Source organism: Cupressus sempervirens, chromosome 4, assembly GCF_028749045.1.
Source record: "Cupressus sempervirens isolate cs-2001-9-10 chromosome 4, ASM2874904v1, whole genome shotgun sequence".
In the NCBI taxonomy this organism is placed as follows: Eukaryota; Viridiplantae; Streptophyta; class Pinopsida; order Cupressales; family Cupressaceae; genus Cupressus; species Cupressus sempervirens.
Window position 1 is genome coordinate 335,442,178 of NC_143121.1, and position 25,746 is coordinate 335,467,923.

Sequence of the window (25,746 nt, forward strand, 5' to 3'; positions counted from 1 at the left end):
ATTATTTGGGCAAGCCATAAATCCTACAGTTATTCATTGCAATAATCAACGTTCCATCAAGCTCTCAGTGAATCCAGTTTTCCATGATAGATTCAAGCATATTGAAATTCCTTACCATTACGTAAGAGATATGGTAGACAGGAATTTTGTTAAATTGGAATACATTTGCACTGCAGATCAGATGACAAAGATACTCACCAAACCTCTATCCAGAGTAAAGATAGAACATTTCAGAAAGAAACTTGGTATGGTTGACTTGTAATTCATTTGTACTCTTTGATTATTAATAAAATAAAATTTTATTTTGTTAAGCTATTGACTGTTATGGGCTTCACCATGTGTAATCATTATTTAGAGGTGACGATCTTTGAAATAATGAATACTTGTGCAAAAGGCATCGTGAGAGGTGATGATCTCTTAGATAATGTCCTAACAGTATTTTTTATTGTAAGATCCAGATGAATTTTAGATCGTTTTGTGACATTGACATTGCTATGTTCATGGGTCACAAATTGGATAAAGAAAGAATTTTAGAAATTTTTCGGGTTTATCTCGTATTCTGGTAGATCTTAAATTCAGGATCTAGTTGTGATTTAGCAATACCAGTTTCTATGAGTCACAACATGTGTCTTATCACTAGTAACAGTGATTTGTCATATCATAGGTTTAGTAATATGGCTTCGTATCATATGTTCTATGAAGAGATAGACAGATATAGAGTATTAATTCTTGCTTAACATCTGTGTTGATGTTGCTAGATATGATATCTCTTTGTAGGTTATCAGGTTAAGAGGGAGTGTTAAGAATCTAACCTGGATAATCCATAGGTCTATCGGTGCAAATCGTACCTAACTCTTCTCATAATATATTATCATTGAATGGCATTTAAAATGATTTATATGTGTCCTATAGGTGCCGACGATCTAAAAGGAAATAATTTAGTTTGGCTATAACTAATCCTAGTTTAACTTAACTAATGTTTGCCTTATAGTCGCCGGTTTAGGGATGACTAATCATTAGTGTTTGCCAATGGTTATGTCCCTTAAGGGACGTAGCCTCTAAAGAGAGTATATATGCGGGTTATGATTGCAGTTTGGAGACACAGAACAAACATATAGTCTGATCTCCAAGCATTCGTATTCCGACGAGTTTACAGTAGTGTATTAAATCACTCAAGTTTATAAATTGAATCCTGTATCAGCAGTTGTCTCATATATATATATCCGATTGAAGGATCTGTTCATTTGAATTATAACAAGTATCATCCTAATCATACCTAGGTTCTGATCTTAAAGTTTGATTCAAATCTGTAGAATTGTACAAAGTGGAGCACATTATGGATTACAAACAACGCCACTTGAATGTAAATGGAAGTATGGTAACAAATAAATTACAATTTGAGAAACAAATTAGACAAATAGTTCAAGACACTGTAACGATTAAAGTAGTGGATTTATTATAGTATATATGTGAACTTTGATATTAATGGATAGCACCACAAACAAACCAGTGATGGTAATTATGGAGATAAGATAAGATAAGATAAGATAATGATATTAATGTCCAACAAAAGACCACCAAAAGGTCTATGGGACTAGAGGTTTACAACAATGAGGCTGGCAACAACAGGAGCACTCAACGGTGTCCGAAAACTAAAGCATACAACAAAACAAGAAAATTAGAGAAACAAAGAGAAGGCCAAGACAAAGGCTAGGAGTCCTTTCTAGGTAGAAAGAAATCAGCCATAGAAGGATATGCCTGCTGATGGGTAGAAGCTTTGCTTTGTCTTTGGGAACTCGTAAAGGAGTGTCACTACTGCAAATAGCCGATACGGATTTGACAGATCTGGAATGACTAGAAGAGCTAGTAGAACTAGATGACTTTTTCACACCACATAAAGGAGAGAAGAGTGTGAAAAAGACAGTAATGAGTTAAGTAGAAGTATGTCGGTGAGGAAGTAGGGACTGTAGCGTACTATCATGGAGCATAGTGGCCTCCTAAAGATAAAGTGATAGACATCGCTGATCATAGTAACTGAAAAAATCATAAAGAGAGAAACACTCAAAACAAATGAAAAAATCTCCCTCTGATCTCATAGTAGATAGGGCAATGGAAAATAAGGTGAGTCTTTGTCTCAATCTCATTCAAAGTACATAGCTTACAGATCCGCTCCTCGCTATCAATATGATGGTCAGTTTGAGCTCGAAGATGGTGAGAACCAACTCTGAAGGACCCCAGGGAGATATGTAGGGCATGATACCACCAGCAAGAAAGGTAGGTAAGACGAACAATAATCCCATCAGAGATCTCAAAAAAGTGCTCTACATAAAAGAACATCCTCGGACGTAAACTACCAAGTGGGTTAACCTAGGTAGTGGCAATGTACTGTCTATAAATGTCAAGTTTGACATGCTCATTTAATTCCTACCGTGAGGGGAGAAGATGAGCAGGGGCATTCAACGAGAACTAGTAAGGGGAGGCTGTCAATATCAATCCCAATCGATCCCAACAAAGAAGAAGCCTGTGCATACCAGCAGCGAGCTCGAGAACCAGGCTCAAAAATCGTAGTAGTAATCGAAGAACAATATGCCAAGGATTACTGATCATGTTCACCAATTAGATCTGCAAAACCACACAGACGATGGAGGAACCATATCAGATAAAAAAATGGCTGTGGGACTGAAAGGATTTGTGCCGAACTTGGCAAGAACGATACTATGAGGACTGAACCTGTGACATCTAATGATGCGCTACAAAAGCAATGTCTGAACGCACTCAATTGAGGCCCAATCAGAACCAAGGAGAGACGGGCCCCAAACCACAGACCCATAAAGAACTGTCATTCGCACAAGGGAGTCCAAGAGGGATAACTTGGACGGGGTATCCTGAAAGTGATGTCTAAAGCACTGTTTCTCAAGCATAGCAAGAGAGCTCATACACTTATTGACTCTAGGCTAAATCACCAGTCTCATACTGAACCGCGGTCCAAAAAACTTAACCCCCAGATATGTATAAGATGAAGTGATCTCAATCTCCTAACCTTGAAAAAAGAAGTGGAGATGAGAAGTCTTTAAGCAATTAAAGATCATGACTTGAGTCTTACCCAGGTTAACCACAAGTTGTCGCTGATCACAAAAGGAAGCCAAGCCATCAAGAAGCCTTTGTAAACTGTTTGGAGAGGAAGCAAGGAGAACCACATCGTTTGCGAAAAGAAGAATGGAGATCATGACCTGGTGTAGGTAGCAAACATCACTTGGGAGTGAAGACTTTAGAAGGAAGTCCTCAAGCTCATCAATATATAACCCAAACAAAGTAGGAGAGAGAGGACATCCCTGCTTGACCCCAATGGTGCTATGGATGAACCTTTGAAGAAATCTTAACAATTCAGTTGTTGATGATGGGTCTAGTATGAATGTACTTCCAAAAGATACTTGGAGAAGTTTGGCTAAGACGTCTCTCTAGCCCTGAACTTTTCAATTGTTGGTGCAGATCAAAAAGGTATTAAGGTAAAAGATAAATATTAAAACACAAGCATTTTTGTTGAATTTTCCGGTCATTTATTATTAAAGAAAGTACATGACACATGGTTGGGTTAATGTTGGCTTTTATATGAGCCAGAGTTGACCACAATTGGAAAAAGAATACAACCTCCTTTGAAGATAAGGGTCAGAAGTATATAATCAATTTAAAGGACTTAGCATTAAGTGAGAAAGTAGCTTCCTCCAATTTGTCAAATTCAGACTTTTGGGAAAAATGGTTAGAGAAGCATGATACAGGTCTAGTAGTCAGATGACGAAGGGATTCTAGAATTACAGGCATGCTCAAAGGATAAAATAAATTCTCACTGCAACTTACTTTATTGGCAAATGGACTATGAGATATTTTTGTCGACTTGTAATTTTCTTGAAGCCATGGCTCTTAGTGAAGAGCAGAAGATGGAAATTGAGTCTGAAAAAATTGATAGTTTGTAAGACACAATTCACGTTTTGCAAAAGATTATGGTTTGAACAGAGGCATCTGACTTTGCAAAGATTGCAAAATTCCTGATGGCATGTACTAGAGTACTACTAGTAAAATATTTAATTTGGAACATATGGATATTTGTTGTCAAGCAAGATCACTTCACAGCAAAGTTATGACAAAGGGTAAAGTAGATTATTTGATAAGGCTATAAAAGAAAAATGGAAAGGTATGTCCTATTATGGCTGTCTGACCTCCCTTCTTATGCATTAGACAACCCACTCTTAAATCACCATACCAATTATAAACTGACTGTAGATCACTCTCTCAAAGTAATCATGTTATTCCCTTCTTTCTTTAATTATAACAAACACCATCTTAGTCATATAACCTTTGTCAGACCTTTTTGTACACCCTTTTTTAGTGTGTCTTGATGACAATATCTTTTTTTCATTGTCCTAAAACCTTGTTCATAATCATACAAATCTCTTCTGTTGCACAATATTCTCAAATGCCTTGCTGTTATATTGCTCCTGTTCCTTTTTGTCCTCATGCCACTTCTCTTTTGGCACACTTGCCATATAATCGTACTTGCAAAATCTGCCATATAACTCCTAAGATATGCCACTGTACCATATGTTTTGTGTCATATGACCTATTTCCCTTCCATTGTTTTTCCGTTCATCCTTCGTATCATTCGCAGATTCTATTTTAGCTCTTGTCCATTCCATAGTTACAAGAGTTAATTGGAGTTGCTAGTGAATGGACATGTCCCTCTTGGAAATTGTCAGGTTCTTTGAATAGATTGTGTATTGTCAAGGAAAGTAATATGATATAGTTTGATTCACTTGGACCCTTGGCTGATCATCTCTGGTCTACTTCTGTAATAACTTTATGTGCAAGTAAAGATAAACTTTTACTTTATTTGTTTTGCATTATTAATTTTGTTCATCATTTCAAGTGCTCATTTTCTCAAATAGAAGAGTAAACTAAGTGCCTCTTATATCCATCCAATTGTACTACTGATATGGATTGTTGCTTTCATAACTTATAACATAAATAGGGTGATCTGCAAGAAATTAACTGGGGAATCTATGTGTTAATTATTGGCATAGGGGCACGCTAACACACATTATTGTCACTTCATGTGGGCATATTAACCTTGTTTGAAGAGGAGAAGGTCAGGAAAGAAAGGAGCTCATCATCAAGCTTGATACTAGATCCCAAGTCAGAAAGTTAAAATGGCAAAGTATGCTGTTTTACAAGCTATCTTTGGCCATGTGATTGTTAAAATTTTCCTATCCTATTCTTTCTTCTCCAAAAAAGGCTTAGAGATAATTGTGATGGAGTCTGATCAATCTGAAACAGAACTGCTGATGTGGTAGAGTTCCCAACTTGTAATAACCCCCAACTGGTTATAACTTCGACGAACACCAAATTCTTTTATAATTCAATTGTTTGACATTTCTTTGAACACTTTGCAATCAAGCTCTGATACCACTGTAATGAACCTTGCTGGCTCTTAGACAATTTGTGCTGAAGAATTGATTTTTTTTTTTTTGTTCTTGAGGTTTTGCAATTTTTGAAACAACAATATAGCTGCAAAATGGAAGATATTGCAATAATAATTTCAACTCAAATATTTGGATATTACATAGAGAATATACAACCGAAAATTCCAGATTTTAATATCAACTTATATACTGAGTATTTTCACAAAATACCAACAACCCAGTTGATAAAATATGTCCTATTATCTAAATCAACAATACCCAGAAAAATTAGAATTTACAATCCATGAACTTACAGGTAAGACATGCCTTGAAACCCTTTGAAATGAAGACTGACAACAACAAAAGAAATCTTCGACAAACAAATGCAATTGCAGATTTGGAAAATGCTACTGCCAAAGTGCAGATATAAAATAACACCGAGCAACAGATATCAATTGGCACTCAACCAACTCCAAATTAATCATCACACAATTTGGTATAACAATTCCAGTGATTCCCTTCACAAATTCACGAACAACCTCTAGTAGCAAGTAAAATCAAACTCCTCCTTAGCAACAATTAATACAGTAGGAGAAATGACAAATCGTATGCCTTAGCACAATTTGCCAAGCAATCTCAAAATAATTCTCAGAATTGAATCTACAATACTTCAGTTGTAGATCACAAACCCTTATACTCAAATAAGGGCGTGAAATTTCAGAGCTTCAGAAGTGTCACAATGACAACAAAGAAAGATAAGATAATCAAATAATTGGATGGTTTTACCATCAAATGTCTTCATATTTATAATCTCCAAATGGCACCAGTTTCCCAAAAGAACTCCACTTACACAACATTAAAATATAATAAAGTAGCATTAATATAATTCATTAATTTTGCTTTTGGCTCCAAAAATGGCCTTTTCCACCATGACTTAATATTTTGACACGCAAGTCTACTATTTATTGTTCCCACGATTTAAAACTTTTCGTCCTGGTTCCAATGAGCTATGATATTGAGGTGACCAACCAACAACACTAACAAAAATAGCAACCTCAGCGTATTTAGATGAATAATAATAATAATTCACCCGTCTTGCGAAAACAACTGAAGAAGCATTAGAATTGAAACTTGACAACACAAAAGTGATCCTAATGATGAAAGACAATGAATGAACCTGACGGGGTGACTCACTATAAATAGATGCTTCCTCCAAGATTCTTGGAGCCCAAACAGGAAGCCCAAAATAAAAACTGAGAGCATCACACAACTCCTTTAATTCAACTGAGCTCATCATAACCGATAGTTTGACTTATTATAAATAGTAAGTCCCTCAAATGGAGCCAAAACACACCATAGGCTGCTGGAAAGCCTATAACCACATAATTGAGACCCACAAATCCTACTGCTAGCTCATGAGGGTCGCGATGGTGAATTGAGTTAGCCAACTGCTAGAACCTGCTAAAAATGGGGACATTACACAACTTCATGGCAACATACTTTCTAAGCGTCAATATGGAACCTACATGGCTCTGTCTACACCTAAAGTTACATTCACAACCACTGGTTGCTCTTGCCAAATCTCAAAAAATTGCGTTAGTTCTATTTGTTGAAGTTTGTAGCTGCAATAGAGATCTTTATCTTTGATTTTATGAGATAGAACTATGTTTGATATGATTCTTATCGTCATCTTCAGCTGAAAGAGATATTTGTGATTATATTTAATTTAATATTATGTGAAAAGGCATGTGTTATACGTCATGCAAAGAGGCATGCATATGGAAATATGAAGTGTTGAATATTTGGAAATATGAAGGGTCTTGTATTGGGGATTTGAAGAGACTTTTGTTTGTAAGTTGAAGAGTCTAATGTAATCTATTTATGTGATTGCTTGGTATTTTGTACATCAATCAAGTGAAAGCCTTGTACTCCTACATTTTCATGATCAATAAAGAGATATTTTGCTGGCGTGGCTGGGTTTTTACCTTAAAAGTGGAAGGATTTTCCTAGGATAAATGTATTGAGTCTTTTGTGTATTGTTTGTGCTCTTCTTTGTTGTTGCTTATCTAATATTCGAGCTAAAAAATTAACATGGTATCAAAGCTAGGTTAGATAAGTTGGGTATCATCTCTACAATTTTATATTCCTCTTGTATTTGTTGATTCATTGGCTATATTTTGGTCGCTCCTATCTTCATTTAAAGAGATTATTATCTTCTTATGCTAAACATTGTATATAGAGTTCACGTTTATGCTCCTATTGCCATTCAACCTTACATGCTAAGTTTCGTGTCAAGGTTGCTCGATCTATGTCTAAGTATTGGTTTATTTGCATATTTCTTGAGTTGCCTTCCTTATTCAGAGCTTATGTGGCTCCTTGTCATATTTTTATTTATCCTGTCTCTTCTGGATATTCCTCTGTCGGTTCTCCTATATATGCTTTAATTTATCATTTGTATTCAAAGAGTCGTCAAGATATATAAAACGTCGAGATTATTCCTTGTAACATTAAGTCATTTGGAAGATTATGCGTCAACCTTCATCGAAAGGATTATGATTGAATCAATTCAGAACGGTAGCTCGTGTGTGGGCAATAGTTTATACGTGTCTATTACCATCACAACCTTTAGTGTCGTCTCTTAGCAATCTTTATATATCTTGGTGCATAATCTTTGTCTCACTTATTTGGTCTTCGTGCTTTGAAATCGAGGTTTTGATAGGAAGCCGACTGGTTCACAATATTTCATGATTTCAGGTAGAGAGCCGTTTTTGAAGCTCCTCCATTAAAATTTGTGGGGTAGTGTTGACGGATTTTTCCCCACTTAAATCATTGTGTCATCAAGAAGAGGAAATGGCTTCAGTTTATCAATTGAGCTATGATGACTTGGATTTGCCTTGATAAAGAGTTGCGTTCCAAATTTTGGCTTCAAGATTGATTGCACCAATTGAGGTCCCAAACAGTAGGTTTCAGCGGAAGTAGCTTGTCTCTAGCCCATATTGCCACTGCATAAGAGGACACTAGGGTCTCAATCCTTGCACAAGAAAAGATGGAGAAAGCCAGACAAGAACTATTCGATTCCACAGGGCAACAAATCAGCATTTTCAGCACGAGTGTGAGGGATGTTGAACATGTGAAGGAAGCTGGGTATGTCGCAAGAGTTGGAGCTACATGCCCTGTTAATCTTACAAGAAATGATAGAAAACGTTTTTTTTGAGGCAACCATTCATTTTTCATTGTGCTGGTCATATAAATATGAGATTGATTTATAGTCTGTGTGTACTGTGCATGTAAACTGGTCATTCTCACTGGATAAAGGCATGTAATGAGTTTGGTTGGGAAGCAGTACTTTAAGATGTCATGTGTATTGGCTCATTAAGATGGATGTTTTGATCCTTAGCCAACAAACATCTGTGGCAAGTAAGTGATTTGAGCCCTTAATCGTTGCCATAGTTTTCGACAACAGGTAAAGTATGGTCACATATGTATTTATGATACCAATTTTTACAATGTATTCTAATAGTTGAGCGTTTTTGTATTTCGAGAGTATATTTTTCAATAATTGTACCTGAGTAAGTTTCAGTTGCAAGAAGTCTTGAATTGTGGGTTGATTACTCTAAGAATTGCCAAAGTTTTAAGATCTCTTTAGATGAATTTTGAACTAAAGTACAGGTTTGATTCATTGTAAATGCATGGCATGCTAATCATAGAGATTATGAGTCAAATTATTTCCTATTATGCTTCAAATTTAATATCAGTAGTTTTTATTTATGTGTATGCTGCCTTGACTTTGTGCAAAGGCATGTGATTAGATGGGCAGGTTACACTAGAAAATGCTGGTTCTCATTATGGTAACATCTTTATGTTGAGTAATACATTGTGTTCAAAAAGGTCTATGATTATCATATGAATGCTGCTTTGCACTTATTCAAATATTGTGTGTATTGAGATTAGACGTCAAAGAGATAAGTATTTTATGATGTTTGTATAAAGCTATAAATTAGGCATATCTTTACATTGATCTCTATGATAAACATCTCATGAATCTCTCTTGGTTGTAGAATGCAATGGGATGGTGAGAGACTATGCAACGTTGTTTGCACTCTTGGTACTAAATAGGTGGCACTTTATTAAAAGGGGAAGATCATATTTAAAGAGAGACTATACAACTTCAGAGGGAGATAATGTGATAGAGGGAGAAGTTCAACACTTTGCAAGTTTATGCAATAGTTAGCCATCTTATTGCGATGATTAAAGTTGTCCCTATTGGGAGAGAGTCTCTGTTATTAAAGCTGTCCTTGCTGAGAGGAAGTCTTTGTTAAGTTGTTTGTATGAAGGAGGAGTTTGTTTGTAAAGTTGTCCCTATTGAAAGGGAGTCTCTATTAAGAGAAAATCCCAGTGATTAATGCATTCTTCTCTGGAAGAAGTTTGAGGTAAAAGCCATCATTCCACCCTCTGCGAGTAGGTGTGGTGGACCACCCTCTTCGAGTAGGCATGGTGGAAATGCATTCTTCTCTGGGAGAAGTTTAAGGTGAAAGCTCTTGTTCCACCCTCTGCGAGTAGGCATGGTGGAAGTGCATTCTTCTCTGAGATAAGTTTGAGGTGAAAAGCTTCGTTCCATCCTCTGCAAGTAGGTATGGTGGATCACCCACTATGAGTAGGCATGGTGACAGTCATGTGTGCGACTCCATAACTTTAATTTTATGTGACTATGAAGTAACTGTGGTGAATTATGTTATGCTGAGATAACATGTGTTATGCAATATAAATTTATCATCTTTGGTTGCAGCTATGTGTGCCTACCTGACTAAAGATCTCTCTCTTGCTAAGAGGGAGTGTTGATGTTTGTAGCTGCAATAGAGATTATTATCTTTGATTTTATGAGATAGAAATATGTTTGTTATGACCATTATGGTCATCATCAGCTGAAAGAAATATTTGTGATTATATTTAAGTTAATATTATGTAAAAAGATTTGTCATACCGTACGTCATGCAAAAATGTTTGGTATTTGAAGCGACTTTCGTGTGTACGTTGAAGATTCTAATGCAATCTATTTATGTGATTGTTTGGTATATTGCACATCAATCAAGTGAAAGATTTATACCCGTACCTTTTCATGATCAATAAAAGAGATATTTTGCTGGTGTCGGTGGGTTTTTGCCTTTGAAGTGGAAGGGTTTTCCCAGGACAAATGTATTGAGTCTTTTGTGTATTGTTTATGCTCTTCTTTGTTGTTGCTTATCTAATATCTGGGCTAAATATATAACACTAATCTGGTTAGAATAAAGTTATCTTGTTTTGAATTCTCTCCAGTGCATAGATTCCTCCCATTGATGTTTTGTAGAAAAGCTATATATATATATATATATAGTATACATGAGATGTGTGTGTGTATATATATGTCTATTCTTTACTTGCTTTCATATATAAATATAAGAGAGGATGCTGCATTTGGAAAACACATACCAATATGATAGTGCTATTACATTTGCAGCGATCCTTAGAACAACAACATGGTATCAGAGCATGTTCCTTGCCAGGCCTATATTAATAAAGAGCATTTCATAGATTGTGGATGATAATATTGAGATTGATGACAACAAGAAGTTGATTAAGATCACATAGTAAAGAGGTTCACTTTTGCTTCGGAGATATAAGCTCAGCATATTTGAAATTTTGGTTGACAGCCCCGAATGAGGAGAAATACAAACGAAAGCCATTGGTAAGGACTCAACAACACACCATTATCTATCATATACAGTTGTAACATGGCTATAGGTAATGATTGGCAGCACTAAGTATAGAGACATCTCCATTTGATGAATAGAAAGGAGATGAATGAAATAAGAATGCAAAGTAACAAGGATTGAAAGATAATGCACACATATCTCCATGCAATAAATAGAGATGATTATTGAAAACTGAAACATATTAAAATGGGAGAACCACTCATAATTAAGCTTATGTCTTAACATGACATCGATATACGAAGGAAAGAAGAAATAAGTGATTACTAAACAATCATGATAAGGATACCGGTCAAATTTCTATGCCTATAGTTAACAATGATCTTTGACTAACAATATCAAATTAGATTTATTGTTGTTAGAACGATGATCACTGAGAAGGAATTATTTTGGATATGGAGAGCAAAAACTTGCGTGCATCAAAGTCATTGTTATTAAGAGCGCTCAGTGTCAAAAAAAAAGACGAGTGGAAGGTGGTCATAGACCATCGATCATATATCCAATGCAAATAATGGTTAGTTAACTTTCAATCTAATGAAAAACAAAATCACTGACCAAGGCGAGAACATAGAATAACCACAAATCAAGCAGCGGACCATACGTAGCAAATGGAGAAAATGATCGATTCCAAAATATAGAAAGGGAAAGCAAAGTCGAAGCCCAAATTGGTCTTCAAGCAAGGAGACCATTTTTGACTTGGCACTTGAATAATAACAGGCATGGAAAAGGATGAAGAAGTTCAGAATAAAGGAATCCTACCTTGCAGAATACAAAGACAAGTACCATGAGAACGCCATGGTATATTGGAAATACAATAACAAATTTAGATGTGTATCAACGAGCCTTACAAGTGGAAGGGTGGAGCCCTTCCTTCAAAGACAAATCTTGAGGATGAAGAAATTACTATGAAATGAAAATAGGCCTAGACTATAGAAGGGTTGACTGATATATCGATCCTAGAAATGTAAGAGATGGAATACCACTAGATTTAATGCCAACAGATATTCATTTCACTAAGCCTGTCATCACTGGCTAGGCAGTTAGTTTCATCAAAAGTCAAGGATGCTATTGCCTTGCCAAAATGAAATTAATGTAAGACCAACAGAGATAGATGGTGAAAAGATGCAATTTGCCTCCATTAGTCGTGCTAGTTCACGTAACACACCAGTGCGAATGGACCTACTAGCATTAAAAGATGAATGAAGGGCTTAAGTGAATAAGAAGGCATGAAGAACTTGACAAAATTATGGTCAACCCGACACTTGGAAGTGTTAAGGATAGTTGTCTTTCAGTGGTGTATAAGTATATCCAACAAAAGAGGGGCATTGGGATTTTGTTGAAACAAATAATGGATGGTTAGACATGCGCTATGTTTTTTCATAAAGATTATCATGCAAAGGATAGTCTAAAGTCACTGATAAGCCATCACCATTATATGAAAAGTTAGAATAAAATATAAGTGAATCAAAAGGAAATGAGTTAAAAGCGACCAAGCCATTCCATGAAGTCAAGATAAGGAGAGATGAGTATTTTCTAGTTATTATATCTTGAGAATCACTTTTTCATTTTTAGTTAATGTCTTATTTTGTATCCATGAATGCTCTATAAGAGCTATTTGCCTTGATCTTTTCCTCCAAAAATGTTCTTGCAAGAAAAAGAGAGAGTCTGACACTTCAACAGAAGCAACATTGAATGAAGAGCTCAAAAGATTGATGTTCAAAGGGAGTCTGACACATTCATCTGAACAAGTAGATAGAGGATATGTTTAATTGATCTTTGAAGATCTTGATTATATTAGATTCAGAGGAAGTATGACACTTCATTAAAGGAAACTTTGGTTGAAGAGCTCAAATGATTGATTTTCTGAGTTCGAAAATCCTTGTGTCTGACTATATGACCTTAATGGGCCTACCCCCTTGTGTACATCATGAGGAAGTGACGACTTCCAAATGATGTCACTTGTATTTTCAGAAGTTATTGAAAGGTGATGATCTTACTATAACTTAATTTTCTATTATGATGGATATCTTACGATATCTATGTAGATCATGATAGATTATACTTTGCATGGTGGATATTTATATAGTAAGCATTATGAGAATGTGTTTGCACGTAGCTTATAAACATTTTTTTGAGTACACGGTGAATGTTATGCAAATATATATTCTGGAAAGCCATTACACAAAGTACTTGGTGAATATCACACGACTTGATGTTCTGGAAGGCCATTAGATACATAATACTTGGTGAATAGCATGCGACTTGATGTTCTGGAAGGCCATTACTCAAAGAGTATTTGGTGAATATCATTGATGTTCTGGGGGACCAATACTCATGATATCAAACATTTTTGAGTAATTGGTGAATATCATGTATTATGGGAGACCAATACGCTTGATATCAAATGTGATATCAAAATGGTGGATATCTTCTGATCAAAGATATCCTTAAAATTTGCCATTCCTAATATTACCAATGGTGTAATATATGTCATGTGTTTATCCCCTCTAGCTAAGACGGAGTGTTGATGTTTTCTAGCTTCTCTCAGATAAACTGTAGCAAAGATATATATACATATATATTTAGTATATATGAGATGTGTATATATATACTTATATATCGATCCATCTATCTATAAGATTGTGGTTATGTTAATGAACAAACATGTCCAATAAAGGGACATGTCTATTCTTTACTCACTTGCATATATAAATATAAGAGAGGATGTTGCATTTGAAAAACACATTCCAATATAGCAGTGCTACTACGTTTGCGGCAATCCTCAAACAACGACACCCTATCTCCAGTGTTACCCAGAGATGGGCCCGGACCCTTGGTCACCTTGGGCCTTATCCTTCAGTGTTGGATTTCTGTTTACCGAGAAAGGATAGTTAGTCCTCCTCTCGTCTGTTGTTGTTCACTTTCTTTTCTTTCTTGTTCACTCTTTTTCGGACACCGTTTGACGCTCCTCTTGGGTTGTTTCTTGATAGTGCTGTAAACTTTCAGTCCGTTGGACCCTTTGTTGGTCTCTTGTTATACATTAATATCGTTATCTTATCTTCTGCTCAAGAACTTGAGAGCTTACGTAAGAAATAAGAAATGGCATCCCCATATTACCAAATTTTTCCATGGCGACGCCAAAGTATGGTCCTTATCAGATTCTCGCAAAAGGCTGTCACTGACCTTCAAACCCTGCACAAATCATGTTAGAGGAACCCAACACAAAGTTTTCGGTTTTGAAGTTTTTTTTGTCTATTTTATTTAGTTCAACCCTCTAATTGTAAATAGACCACTAAAAAGGCCAAAAAGGTAAAACATATGTAGTTTGGACCAAAACATTAATAAATATGGTGGTGTATTTTGCTATGTTTCTTTACTATTAGCATAGTGGTGTATGGACTTATTTGTTGTATATATTTACACACATTTTTAAATTTTTTTTTTTTTTTTTTGATTGGATGAATCCAAAACGAATTCAAAGCCACCTAATTGTTTTTAAAATGAATTTCAAGCACAAATCTCAAACCCGATTTCGAACCTGAATCAAAACAAGCAACTTAGCTGTATCCCGGATCAGTAAGTATAGCTTTTACTTGGTTTTCGAAACTAAAAGAACAATGTTTTGACTGAAAAAAGAAGTAGATTTCCTAATCAGAATTCCAAAACCCAATCCTTATTCCTTTGAAGCATATAATGGAATTTGATATTAGACCACAATATTTCGAACTAATTAATTGAAGAATGAAATGATATCTCAATTATAAGAATTGTAATATTTTCCAGCTATAATAAATTGTTTGATTATTAGATACTAAATAAATATATATCTGTTTATAAACAATATAAATAATTGAGTAATATTGACTATTTATTTAACAAATAAGATTCTGTAATTAAATATTAATAATCAAACAAGTAAATAAACATAATTAAGTTCCCTAACCTAACTCGTCACATTAGACAACCAGGTCATCCCTTCCAAATGCAATGTGGGACCCGCAGCCTTAGACACACCATGCGAATGGGATAAGGACATCACAAAAGAAAATATCAATAAAATATCAAAGAACATACGTTAGCAAAGGTGCACACGTCAAACGGTGCATTAATTCAAAAGGCGCAACCAATGAGCTCTCCGGGACCATATAAATACCTCAATGATCGGGTGGATAACAGGGGGAAAATGGGTAACAAAGATTGACGTGATAAGATGGGAGTAATACACCGCAATGTGTGTTTAGGAGTTGTATAGTGTAAGGTAATCAGATCACGGACAAAGCATGGGAGTTAGATCAGGTCTGACAAGCCAAAGAAATCCAACCATAGCAAAGGTAAGAGGAATATAGATTGATGTGGAAGACGATCATCACATGTATCGAGTAGGGAAGGGGGTAGTCTACATAATTGTTTCTCTTTCACAAAGCACAAAGACCTTGAAGAATATACTTAAGGAGTACGCTAAGGGAAAGGGATCAAATAAAAGTAAGGAAAGGTAGATTGTAATTCTAATTGTAAATTTATCTTTTATATATAGTTTATATATCTACACACACACACACATATGTATGTATCTATGTATGTGTGGCACTCTAAATTAATGACACACATAGAGTTCATGGTTTAAGATCAATAAGTAAGGTATGATTCTTTAGTTGTAATTATTAATATATTTCCATTGTAATTATGAATACATTTTTATGGATAATTTATACTTATACATATATACCAAAGTATATATGTGTATGTAGTTATGGAATTCTAAGAGAATGATACACATACTTTAATATGGTTAATTGTTAAGATCAAGAGAGTCCCTCTGGGAAGAGAGTGATCTTAATATCTTAAAATCAAGAGAGTCTCATTGGGAAGAGAGTGATCTTAATATGGTTATAAGGCTGGAATATTCGGTAGATTTTAACATATGCATATGTAACAAGGGCCTTGGATAGAGAATGTTTCTTCTAGGAAGGACCTTGAAGGGAGCACTAAGAGAATGATACACATACTTTAATATGGTTAATTGTTAAGATCAAGAGAGTCCCTCTGGGAAGAGAGTGATCTTAATATCTTAAATTCAAGAGTCTCATTGGGAAGAGAGTGATTTTAATATGGTTACAAGGCTGGAATATTCCGTCGATTTTAACAGATGCATATGTAACAAGGGCCCTAGATAGAGAATGTCTCTTCTAGGAAGGACCCTGAAGGGAGCACTTCATAGAAGACGGAGAAATAATTGGGGACCTAAGGATCCTCAAGAGGGTTATCTATCCTGATATGAAGACGTCTTTAAAGTTAGGGTTAGGATAGAGGGTAGAATAGTGAAATGTAATTTATTATTTTATAAATTTTAACATTGTTTTTGCAAGTAGTCTTGTCCTCGCTAGTGGGGACATTACAATTGATGAAGATAGAAATGATTCTGATATGCCACACGCATAGAATCCTATAGAATGCTTGTTTGCAAAGCTAGGGATGCTACAATGAGTTATATTTATTTGATGTGGTTCGCATATCTGTAGATTCATTTATATATTTTAAGCTTGATGTAGTTTTTTATCCTGCATCAATCTCTTACAGAGTAGTTGTATGTTTCTTATTATAGGATCAAGATGATGATTTAATGCTGCTTGGAGCACAGTTCTGTTCAGACTCTTTCGCTTCCATTTCTTTTGATGCTGTTAAAGCTGGACATGGATACTGCTTCTTTGCACGGTAAAGTTTCTTTTGGTTACATTCAATATATTTTTACTCTCACGGCAATTGATTTTCAATTATTTTCTTGACGTGAGATATGATTGGATGCTTAATTTAATATTTCATACCACCAATTCTGTGGACCACACCATTAGGTAGCCTGCTGTAAACTAGATGTGATTGTTTCTTGTTATTTACTGCATCATTCAATGCTTTATTAATATTCCTGAGAATGAGAGTATGATGAATATTATGTTCCAGATTATGCCAGCTGTACATTTATGCAAACAGTTGCATGGTACTGGTACTTAGAGTTTGTAAGACGAAGGATTAAGCTATGCTTAGATGTCATTAAAGTTTTGGGTGCTTCCATGATTCTATATACATTGCCTCTCTTATGTGGATCCATATCCAATCAGTCATGTCAAAAAATGCGAGGGAAAACTTGCCAGGTACAATTAAGGAGCATTTCTTAGGGTTAATGGTCAACATGACAGCTTTGCATAGATAGTCATGTGGCCAAGGCCTTCAAATGGGACCACAAATGGACAGATCATTGAGGAAGGCTTTAACATTGTCTGTTATTAGCTTTTAGATCAGAAAGTTATGTTGGAACCTCATGGGTGCATTACAGTCTTTTAAGCTACTTTGTATTGGGTGCAGATCGAATTCTTGATTGCGAAGAAGGCCTTCAGTTTCTCTTCCTTTGCAATGCTTAACTGGTTGTCAGTAAAGGTAGTCATGTAAACTTGAACCCACATGAAATTCTGTCCATATGTGCCTTTTGTCAGATTTTTTGTTAGTTGATTGTCATTTGTGCAGTAACCCAATCTGATTTTGGCTTATGGCCTTCCTGGTCAGTTGACAAGGTCATTGTTATAGTCTTTACTTTGACTCACAACTTTTGTAGGGTGAAGATGATCACTGCAAGCCCAACTGGACATAATCTATGGTGTGGTAACAAGGACAGTAAAGCAAAAGGCAAGAGCAGATCAGGTGAGTAAATATGGAAAAATGAGTGTAAAGAAGGGCAAATTGGTACACTTTTCCCCAGGCAAAGAGATTTGGTTTTGATGCCAAAATCAGGAATTTTGGCTTGAGTGGAGTTTATATGAGATTTGTGATGAAAAAACCAGAACTTTTTCTTGCCAGCACACAATTTGGATGGTTAAGCCAGTGGTTTCCTCCATCTAAATCTCCGTCAAAGGAAAGACTGCCAAATGGGGTAATGAGTTATGCTTGGTGGAAGGATGTCTGAGAAATATTTAAGTGATCTCTTCTTATGGGAAAGCTGATATATCTAAGGACATATATTGAATAGCTCTGGCATGCTTTCTTTCTATAAGCCATTCGGAGCATGGCTACATCATTAGCAATCTGCACCCTGGGGAGAGAAGGCACTGAAGTGTTCATGAGGTACACTTATGTGGGAGTTAAATGACCGTTTATTCTTATTAGCAAGTGATAAGCTGGTAAGTGGGTGGGTGCCCAGGCTGATTTAGCTATAATTCATCCAAATAAAAGTTGGCTTAAGTAGTCTTCAATGGTAAAGTCAACATCCAAAACTAAGTAACGATATGCGAATTTCAGTTTGTAGAGCACTAGTAATCTCCACCACAGTTTGAATGAAATAATTTAAGTAAAGTGGCATTCGTTCTGCTTGGCTTAACGATGCTCTTTTCCACCTTTGTATTTGCTAATGGTTTTATCATTAGTGATTCATACCTTTGTTTGTGAACAGTAGCAATGCTCAAAGGTTGGTGCCTTTTCTTTGTGAATTCATTGTAATATTCTCGAACGGTTTTGGTAATGTTCTCGAAAGTTTCGAAGATGCTCCTGAACGGTTTTAGAGATGTTCCTGAAAGTTTTGGAGATGCTCTTGAAAGGTTTCTGCTTTGATACCACTGTAATGTTTTCGAAAGTTTCGAAGATGCTTCCAAACGGTTTCAGAGATGTTCTTGAAAGTTTCGGAGATGCTCCCGAAAGGTTTCTACTCTAATACCACTGCAATGTTCCCTAATGGTTTCGGTAATGTTCTTGAAAGTTTTGAAGATGCTCCCAAACGGTTTCAGAGATGTTCTTGAAAGTTTTAGAGATGCTCTTGAAAGGTTTATGCTCTGATACCACTGTAATGTTCCGTTCCTGGCAGTATTGGGTTGCCCGTGTTGTGCGATCTTAGTTGCCTGTGTTACGCGATCTTAGTTGCTTGTGCTGCACAACCTTAGTTGCCCGTGCTGTGTGGCCTCAGTTGCCTGTGTTGCGTGGCCATAGCTCGTGTTGCGCGGCCTCAAGTGCCTGTGCTGCATGACCATAGCCCGTCTTGCGCCACTTCAGTTGCCTGTGTTGTGCGGCCTCAATTGCTCGTGCTGCATGACCACAGTTGCCCGTGCTGTGCGGCCATAGTTGCCTGTGCTGCACAACCTCCGTTGCCTGTGTTGCGTGGCCACAACCCATGTTGCATGACCTTAGTTGCCCATGTTACGCGGCCATAGTCTGTGCTCTGCGGCCTCAGTTGCCTGTGCTGCACGGCCTCAGTTGCCCGTGCTGTGACCACAGTTGCCTGTGCTGCGCACCACAGGCTGTTGCTTGTGCTGTGTAGCCTTAGTTGCCCGTATTGTGCAGTAATCAAGGGGAGGTCGTATGATAGTCCAAGGAAGGCTGTATGGTAGAGGTAGGACAAGTTGTACGCTTAAATATACAGGACGTACGGTAGTGTTGGAGGATGAACGATGGGATGAGGGAGTTTAAGAGGTGATGAGATAGAGTACGGAATGAAGGCAGAGTCGTCCGTATGGTAGGAGGGAGGAAACCGGCCGATGGTGTATGGATAGAGGGAAGGATGCCTAATCATGCAACCATAAACTTATAGATGCAAATTCGTTAGATAAAGCCAAACAAGAATGAAGATTGAACACAAATAATCCTTCAATTAATATTTTCCAAATGACGGTGCTCCGATTTGCCAGATCTGAGCAAAGTATTACATATAGTGGAATAGGGTGAGGGTTGAATCCCACCGAAACCGGACAAGCCAAGTAGGGAAGATCTTTCACTTCCGAAATGGCGAACAAACAGAGAATCCCAACTGGAATTCGTAGTACAAAAGAAATAATCCAAATCGCCTACCTACAACTACCTACAAGTGGTGCTTAAATACCCGTTGGGGAAAATGTTTTCGAGGGTGTACAAAGATAGCCGACGATAACACTTATCAATGGACACTAAAATAAAAATGGGTCCGAGATATACTAAATCAATCGGAACCACACATACAAATATTAACTTGGGTCACATTAATTAATTAAAGTAACTAAATAAAGGTTCTTATATTATTTAAATTCTGGGACCAGTTAATTAATTCATTTAATTTAGAAAAATTACATTAAAATTTCGAGACATGACAAATCCTCGCTGCCCAAAGATTGCTTGCCCTCAAGCAATTCGTTATTTGATGAAACACCAATAGCTCTAGGGTCTGAAATCAAACGCGCAGGCAAGACAAGTGAAATTACATCAATCCTCCGCAACACCTCATTGCTATCAAAATTTCACTGTGCCACTCATAAATATTATTGTATCCCGAGTCACCAGGATGCCAAACCAAACACGCAGGCTAAATGAGTGAATTGTCATCAAACCTCCTTTGCGCCCACTGTCATTAAGCATCCGTTGTGCCACTCTGATATAAACATTGTCATAGCCTTCACCAGGAGATCCTGATGACACAAATTATTCAAATATTTCATGTCATTGTCTTCAAAAATCTCTTTGGGTATGGTCATAGACACAGACGCTGATGTTGGCACAAACTTACCCACTAACACAACCACAACAATCACTATTATATTCTTGATGGATGAAACCTTGTCAAAGAGAGCTTCAATAGTGAGAATGTTGACGAAGGGGGGCTCGACTGTGAGAACCTCAACGACATGAGCTTCGGTGAAGGGTGCCGCGATGATGAGAGCCTCAACAAATAGTACCTCAGTAAAGGGAACCTTGGTAGAAAAAACCTCAATGGACAGTACCTCGGCAGCAAACAAAATTTTAGCTGTAGATAAAACCTCAATGGCACGCAGAAGTTCGGTTGAAGCCTTGATGATCGATAGAGCCTCGACAGTGAGCAATGTCTCAATGGCGACAAATGTAGCTATTGCGACTGATGCAGCCATAATGACGGACACACAGTGATGACAGACACAACCATGATTCCGTCGATGGCTACAACTACGACGATGGATACACCCTTGACGATGGATACAGACTTGACGTCGGTGACAGAGAGAACGAGATTCATAGATGCAATGACGGTGACGAACGTGATGATGGACTTGGCAGTAGACACAACTACAGTGATGACAATGGACACAATGAAGCTAACGGTCATGAACACGATGGCGGTGTGGGACATGACAACGGACACAATGACGATGACGGATATGGCGATGGTGATAACAACGGACACAACGATGGTGACAGACACGAATTCAATGATGGACATAGACTTGGTGTCGGTGACGAACACGATGGTGACGGATACGAACTTGACAAGGGACACGAACTCGGCCTCAGTGATGGACATGATGGTAATGGACATGAACTCGACGACGGACACGAACTCGACATCGGTGATGGACACGATAGTGATAGACACGACAACGATGACAGATACGAAGTTGACAAGGGACACGAACTCGACGTCCGTGATGGACATGACGGTAACGGACATGAACTCGATGATGGACATGGATTCGGTGTTGGTGACGAACATGACAGTGACGGATACGAACTTGATAAGGGACACAAACTCAGCGTCGGTGATGGACATGACGATAACGAACACAATGATGGTGACGGACATACAACCTCAGTGATGAACAAGACCACAATAATGGATATAGCTTCAGTGACAGACACAGAGCCTCGGCAACAGGTACAACTTCTATGATGGACAAAACTTTGGCAACTGATGGAACTTCCTCAATGGATAGTGCCTTTGTGATAGGCACAACCTTGGGCACAACTTCGGTGATGGGCACAACTTGATCCGTCCATGTCTTCACAAGATTCGTGCAAGCAACCTCTTCATTTTTTTTGTGTTCTCTCCATGTTGGTGTAGTAGAAAGATTTAGCAAATCCTCTTGGAGTGGCCCTGTAATCATGCCTTCATTCTCCTCATGTAAAGCATCACCCTTATTGTTGTCATCCATTTTCTCCCACTTGTGCAAATGAGATATTAGTTTTTTCTTCACAATGCTTGGAAACATTATTGACCGATTTATATGCTACTATAGAGGGGATACATTCTAGATTACGAACAACCCATAACATAGATGTGATGGGTTGGGATATCTCATCCATCTCTTCAGTGCACGAAATCATAAGACTCTCCATAGCAACTGAAATCTTAGTATCATGATCTTCCTTGATGGTGACCAAGAAGTGATGAATCATATCATGGACCAAATTTTGCAATTCAAGATTTAAGAGAAGGTTATTTACTTTGACATTTGCACAATTCTCCAATATTGTAGATCTCCTACCAAAAGGGTCACTACTGAAGTCATTGAGACTCTGAAAGCTGTCAACTATCAATTGCAATATCTTTATCATGGTGTTATCATCATACGGTGCTTTAGGAGTCGAAATTCTCAAAACCTCGCTAAGACATGCTACAACTGCCAATCTTTTATCCTTGTCATGGTGTCTCAAATGCTTGGGTTGACTTAAGGCCTCCTTAATCAGCGAGAATTTTCTCTATATAAATCTTGAAGATAATTGGTTCACCTGACACGAACAAACTTCCAATATATCTAATGGAAGATCAACACCCTCACTGAGCTCTTTGCCAATCCTTTGTAGTGCCTTTAACCACCACTCTCCATCGCTGTTCGGGGCCATAATGTGATCCAAGTACCAAAATCTTTCAATCATCCCAGTAGGCTGGCAAGATCACTAGCTCTGATGCCACTGTAATATTCCAGAATAGTTTCGGTAATGTTTTTGAAAGTTTCGAAGATGCTCCCGAACGATTTCAGAGATGTTCTTGAAAGGTTTTTGCTTTGATACCACTGTAATGTTCCCGAACGGTTTCGGTAATGTTCCCAAAAGTTTCGAAGATGCTCCCGAACGGTTTCAGAGATGTTCTCGAAAGTTTCGGAGAGGCTCTCGAAAGGTTTCTGCTCTGATACCATTGTAATGTTCCCAAATGGTTTTGTTGTGTTCCCGAAAGTTTCAAAGATGCTCCCGAACGGTGTCAGAGATGTTCCCAAAAGTTTTGGAGATGCTCCTGAAAGGTTTCTGCTTTGATACCACTTTAATGTTCCGTTCTTGGCAGTATTGGGTTGTCTGTGCTACACGGCCTTAGTTGCTCGTGTTGTGCGATCTTAGTTGCTTGTGTTGCATGACCTTAGTTGCCTATGCTGTATGGCCTTAGTTGCCTGTATTGTGTGGTAGTCAAGGGGAGGTCGTACGATAGTCCAAGGGAGGTTGTATGGTAGAGGTAGGACATGCCGTATGCTTAAATATACAGGACGTACGGTAGTGTTTGGAGGATGAACGATGGGATGAGGGAGTTTAAGTGGTGATGAGATAGAGTACGGAATGAAGGCAAAGTCGTTCGTACGGTAGAAGGGAGGAAACCGGCTGATGGTGTACGGATAGAAAGAAGAATGCCCAATCATGTAACCATAAACTTATAGATCCGAATTCGTTAGATAAAGCCAAACAAGAATGGAGATTGAACACAAATAATCCTTTAATTAATATTTGCCAAATGATGGTGCTTCGATTCGCCAGATCCAAACAAAGTATTACATACAATAGAATAGGGTGAGGGTTGAATCCCACCGAAACCAGACAAGCCAAGTAGGGAAGATCTTTCACTTCCGAAATGGCGAACAACAGAGAATCCCAACTAGAATTCGTAGTACAAAAGAAATAATCCAAATCGCCTACCTACGACTACCTACAAGTTGTGCTTAAATACCCGTCGGGGAAATGTTTCAGAGGGTGTACAAAGATAGCTGACAGCAACAGTTACCAATGGACACTAAAATAAAAATCGGTTTGAGATATACTATATCAATCGGAACCACACATACAAATATTAACTTGGGCCACATATTAATTAATTAAAGTAACTAATTAAAAGTCCTTATTTTATTTAAATTCTAGGACCAGTTAATTATTTAATTTAATTTTAAAAAATTACATTTCAATTTCAAGACGTGACATTCATCACTCTTTTTCTCCACCTCCATTAGTCAAGACAAAAATGAAAGACATTTTAATGCACGAAACATTGAAGTACAAGCATCTATATGAGTGTTGTCTGCCATTTAGTTCACAAAGTAGTTCTTCACTGGTAATTAACAGCCTTAGCAGTACATTCTTTCTTCTATTATAGCAAGCATACTAGTAGATTTCAGTCTCCCTTGACAAGGTTTTAGCATCTCCAAATAACAAATAGAGCAATACATTGTCAAAGCCAGTATTCATGATGGTTTGGGAGGACTATTTAACCTATCATACAAAATATGTTCCAAAATTTATATATCAGTTTTTTGGTACAGGTTTGAGTAAAACTCATACATTGCCCTTATGAGTCATCAAAAGGATTATTGAATAAATCATTGTCTATTGGATTTTCAGTGGCTGCAAGTTCAAGATCATCATCATCATTTGAATCCAAAATGGTTCCACTCGCACTAGATGTACATTGTGGTACGTGATCATCATCCACATCATCCATAGTGGCTCTAAAAAGACCTTGAATGGTTGCATCCGAGTCGGCAAACTTGGGTGCTACATCCCAAAGCTTTGCTGCACCCTGCTTGCATTGGGGATCCTTACGTGATAGAAGATGCAATTTGGAATGAAAACACCCCGAGTCATCAGCTCTTTTTGCAGTCAACCTATTGCGCTTAATTCAGTGGATAAAGGAGTATGTATAACAATTCTGTTCAGTGGCAAAAGAGCTTGCAACTTATAGAGAAAACCAACAAAATAAATAATAGAAAATGCAAGATAAATTCAAGAATGTTAAGTATTAAATTCTATAATACAAGTGGTAATAAAAAAAGAAAAACATGTGAGAGGATCTTGATTGCAAAAGGTTGGAGGTATATAAAATCTTGACCATGGAGGTACCACCATGTAATAGCATCCATTTTGGATTGGTCTTTGACAACAAAGGAGTATGTCTTTTTCTTGAGACAAACAATCCAAACTCTTTCCTAACACTTGTCTGCACCATTGGATCTTTGAAGAGTCCACTAAATGCCTGCTTGTATCCATTAGCAACTTTAGCATCCCGATAGGTGGTACACTGCTTGGGATAGAAAGTACATTAGGTGCAATGGTGTGGTCATCTTGCTTCAACAATGAAGAGCAATTGCTTGCACCGTTTTGTAAAAGGTGTCTTCATGACCTTTCTTCATCCTTTGTATTACCACTTTTATTTTCTCCAACATCATGTCCATGCTATCATAGATATCCCACAAGCAGGGCCCATTTGTATCATCAAACTGAATCGTAGAGATGATAGGTTCGGTGAATTCCATAGCATATTCTTTGAATTTAATAGCATATTCTGGAAGATCTTTAGGTTGCATGGTTTACCTCAGTGCATTGTGACTGAGATAGCCAATTCATGAGTCACTTTTGGCAGCGGTTGTTCAGTTTGTGTGGGATAGAGTTGACTCTGAGCATTAGTTGCCACCCTCAAACTCATGGCCTGATTAAGATCATTAATAAGTGGGTGAAGGGCTATCTTCAGAATTACGTGTCAGCGCAACAACGAGCTTGACTGAATTGGATCTATTTATGTGAATATTGCTATAATTCCACTC

At 37.3% G+C, this 25,746-nt stretch overlaps 1 protein-coding gene across 4 annotated transcripts in view; it reads left to right on the top strand.

Moving 5' to 3' along the window:
* LOC149561391 (Nucleic acid-binding proteins superfamily) overlaps positions 1–25,746 on the top strand; it is a 226,939-nt gene that overhangs the window by 134,816 nt on the left and 66,377 nt on the right. For all 4 annotated transcript variants that reach the window (XR_016363812.1, XM_089825121.1, XM_089825123.1 and 1 more), the window contains exon 5: positions 16,803–16,912. Coding sequence is in view for 3 of the 4 variants with exons in the window: in XM_089825121.1 (XP_089681247.1) it covers positions 16,803–16,912 (110 nt within the window). In the remaining variant the exon portion in view is untranslated. The remainder of the gene's footprint in view (positions 1–16,802; positions 16,913–25,746) is intronic.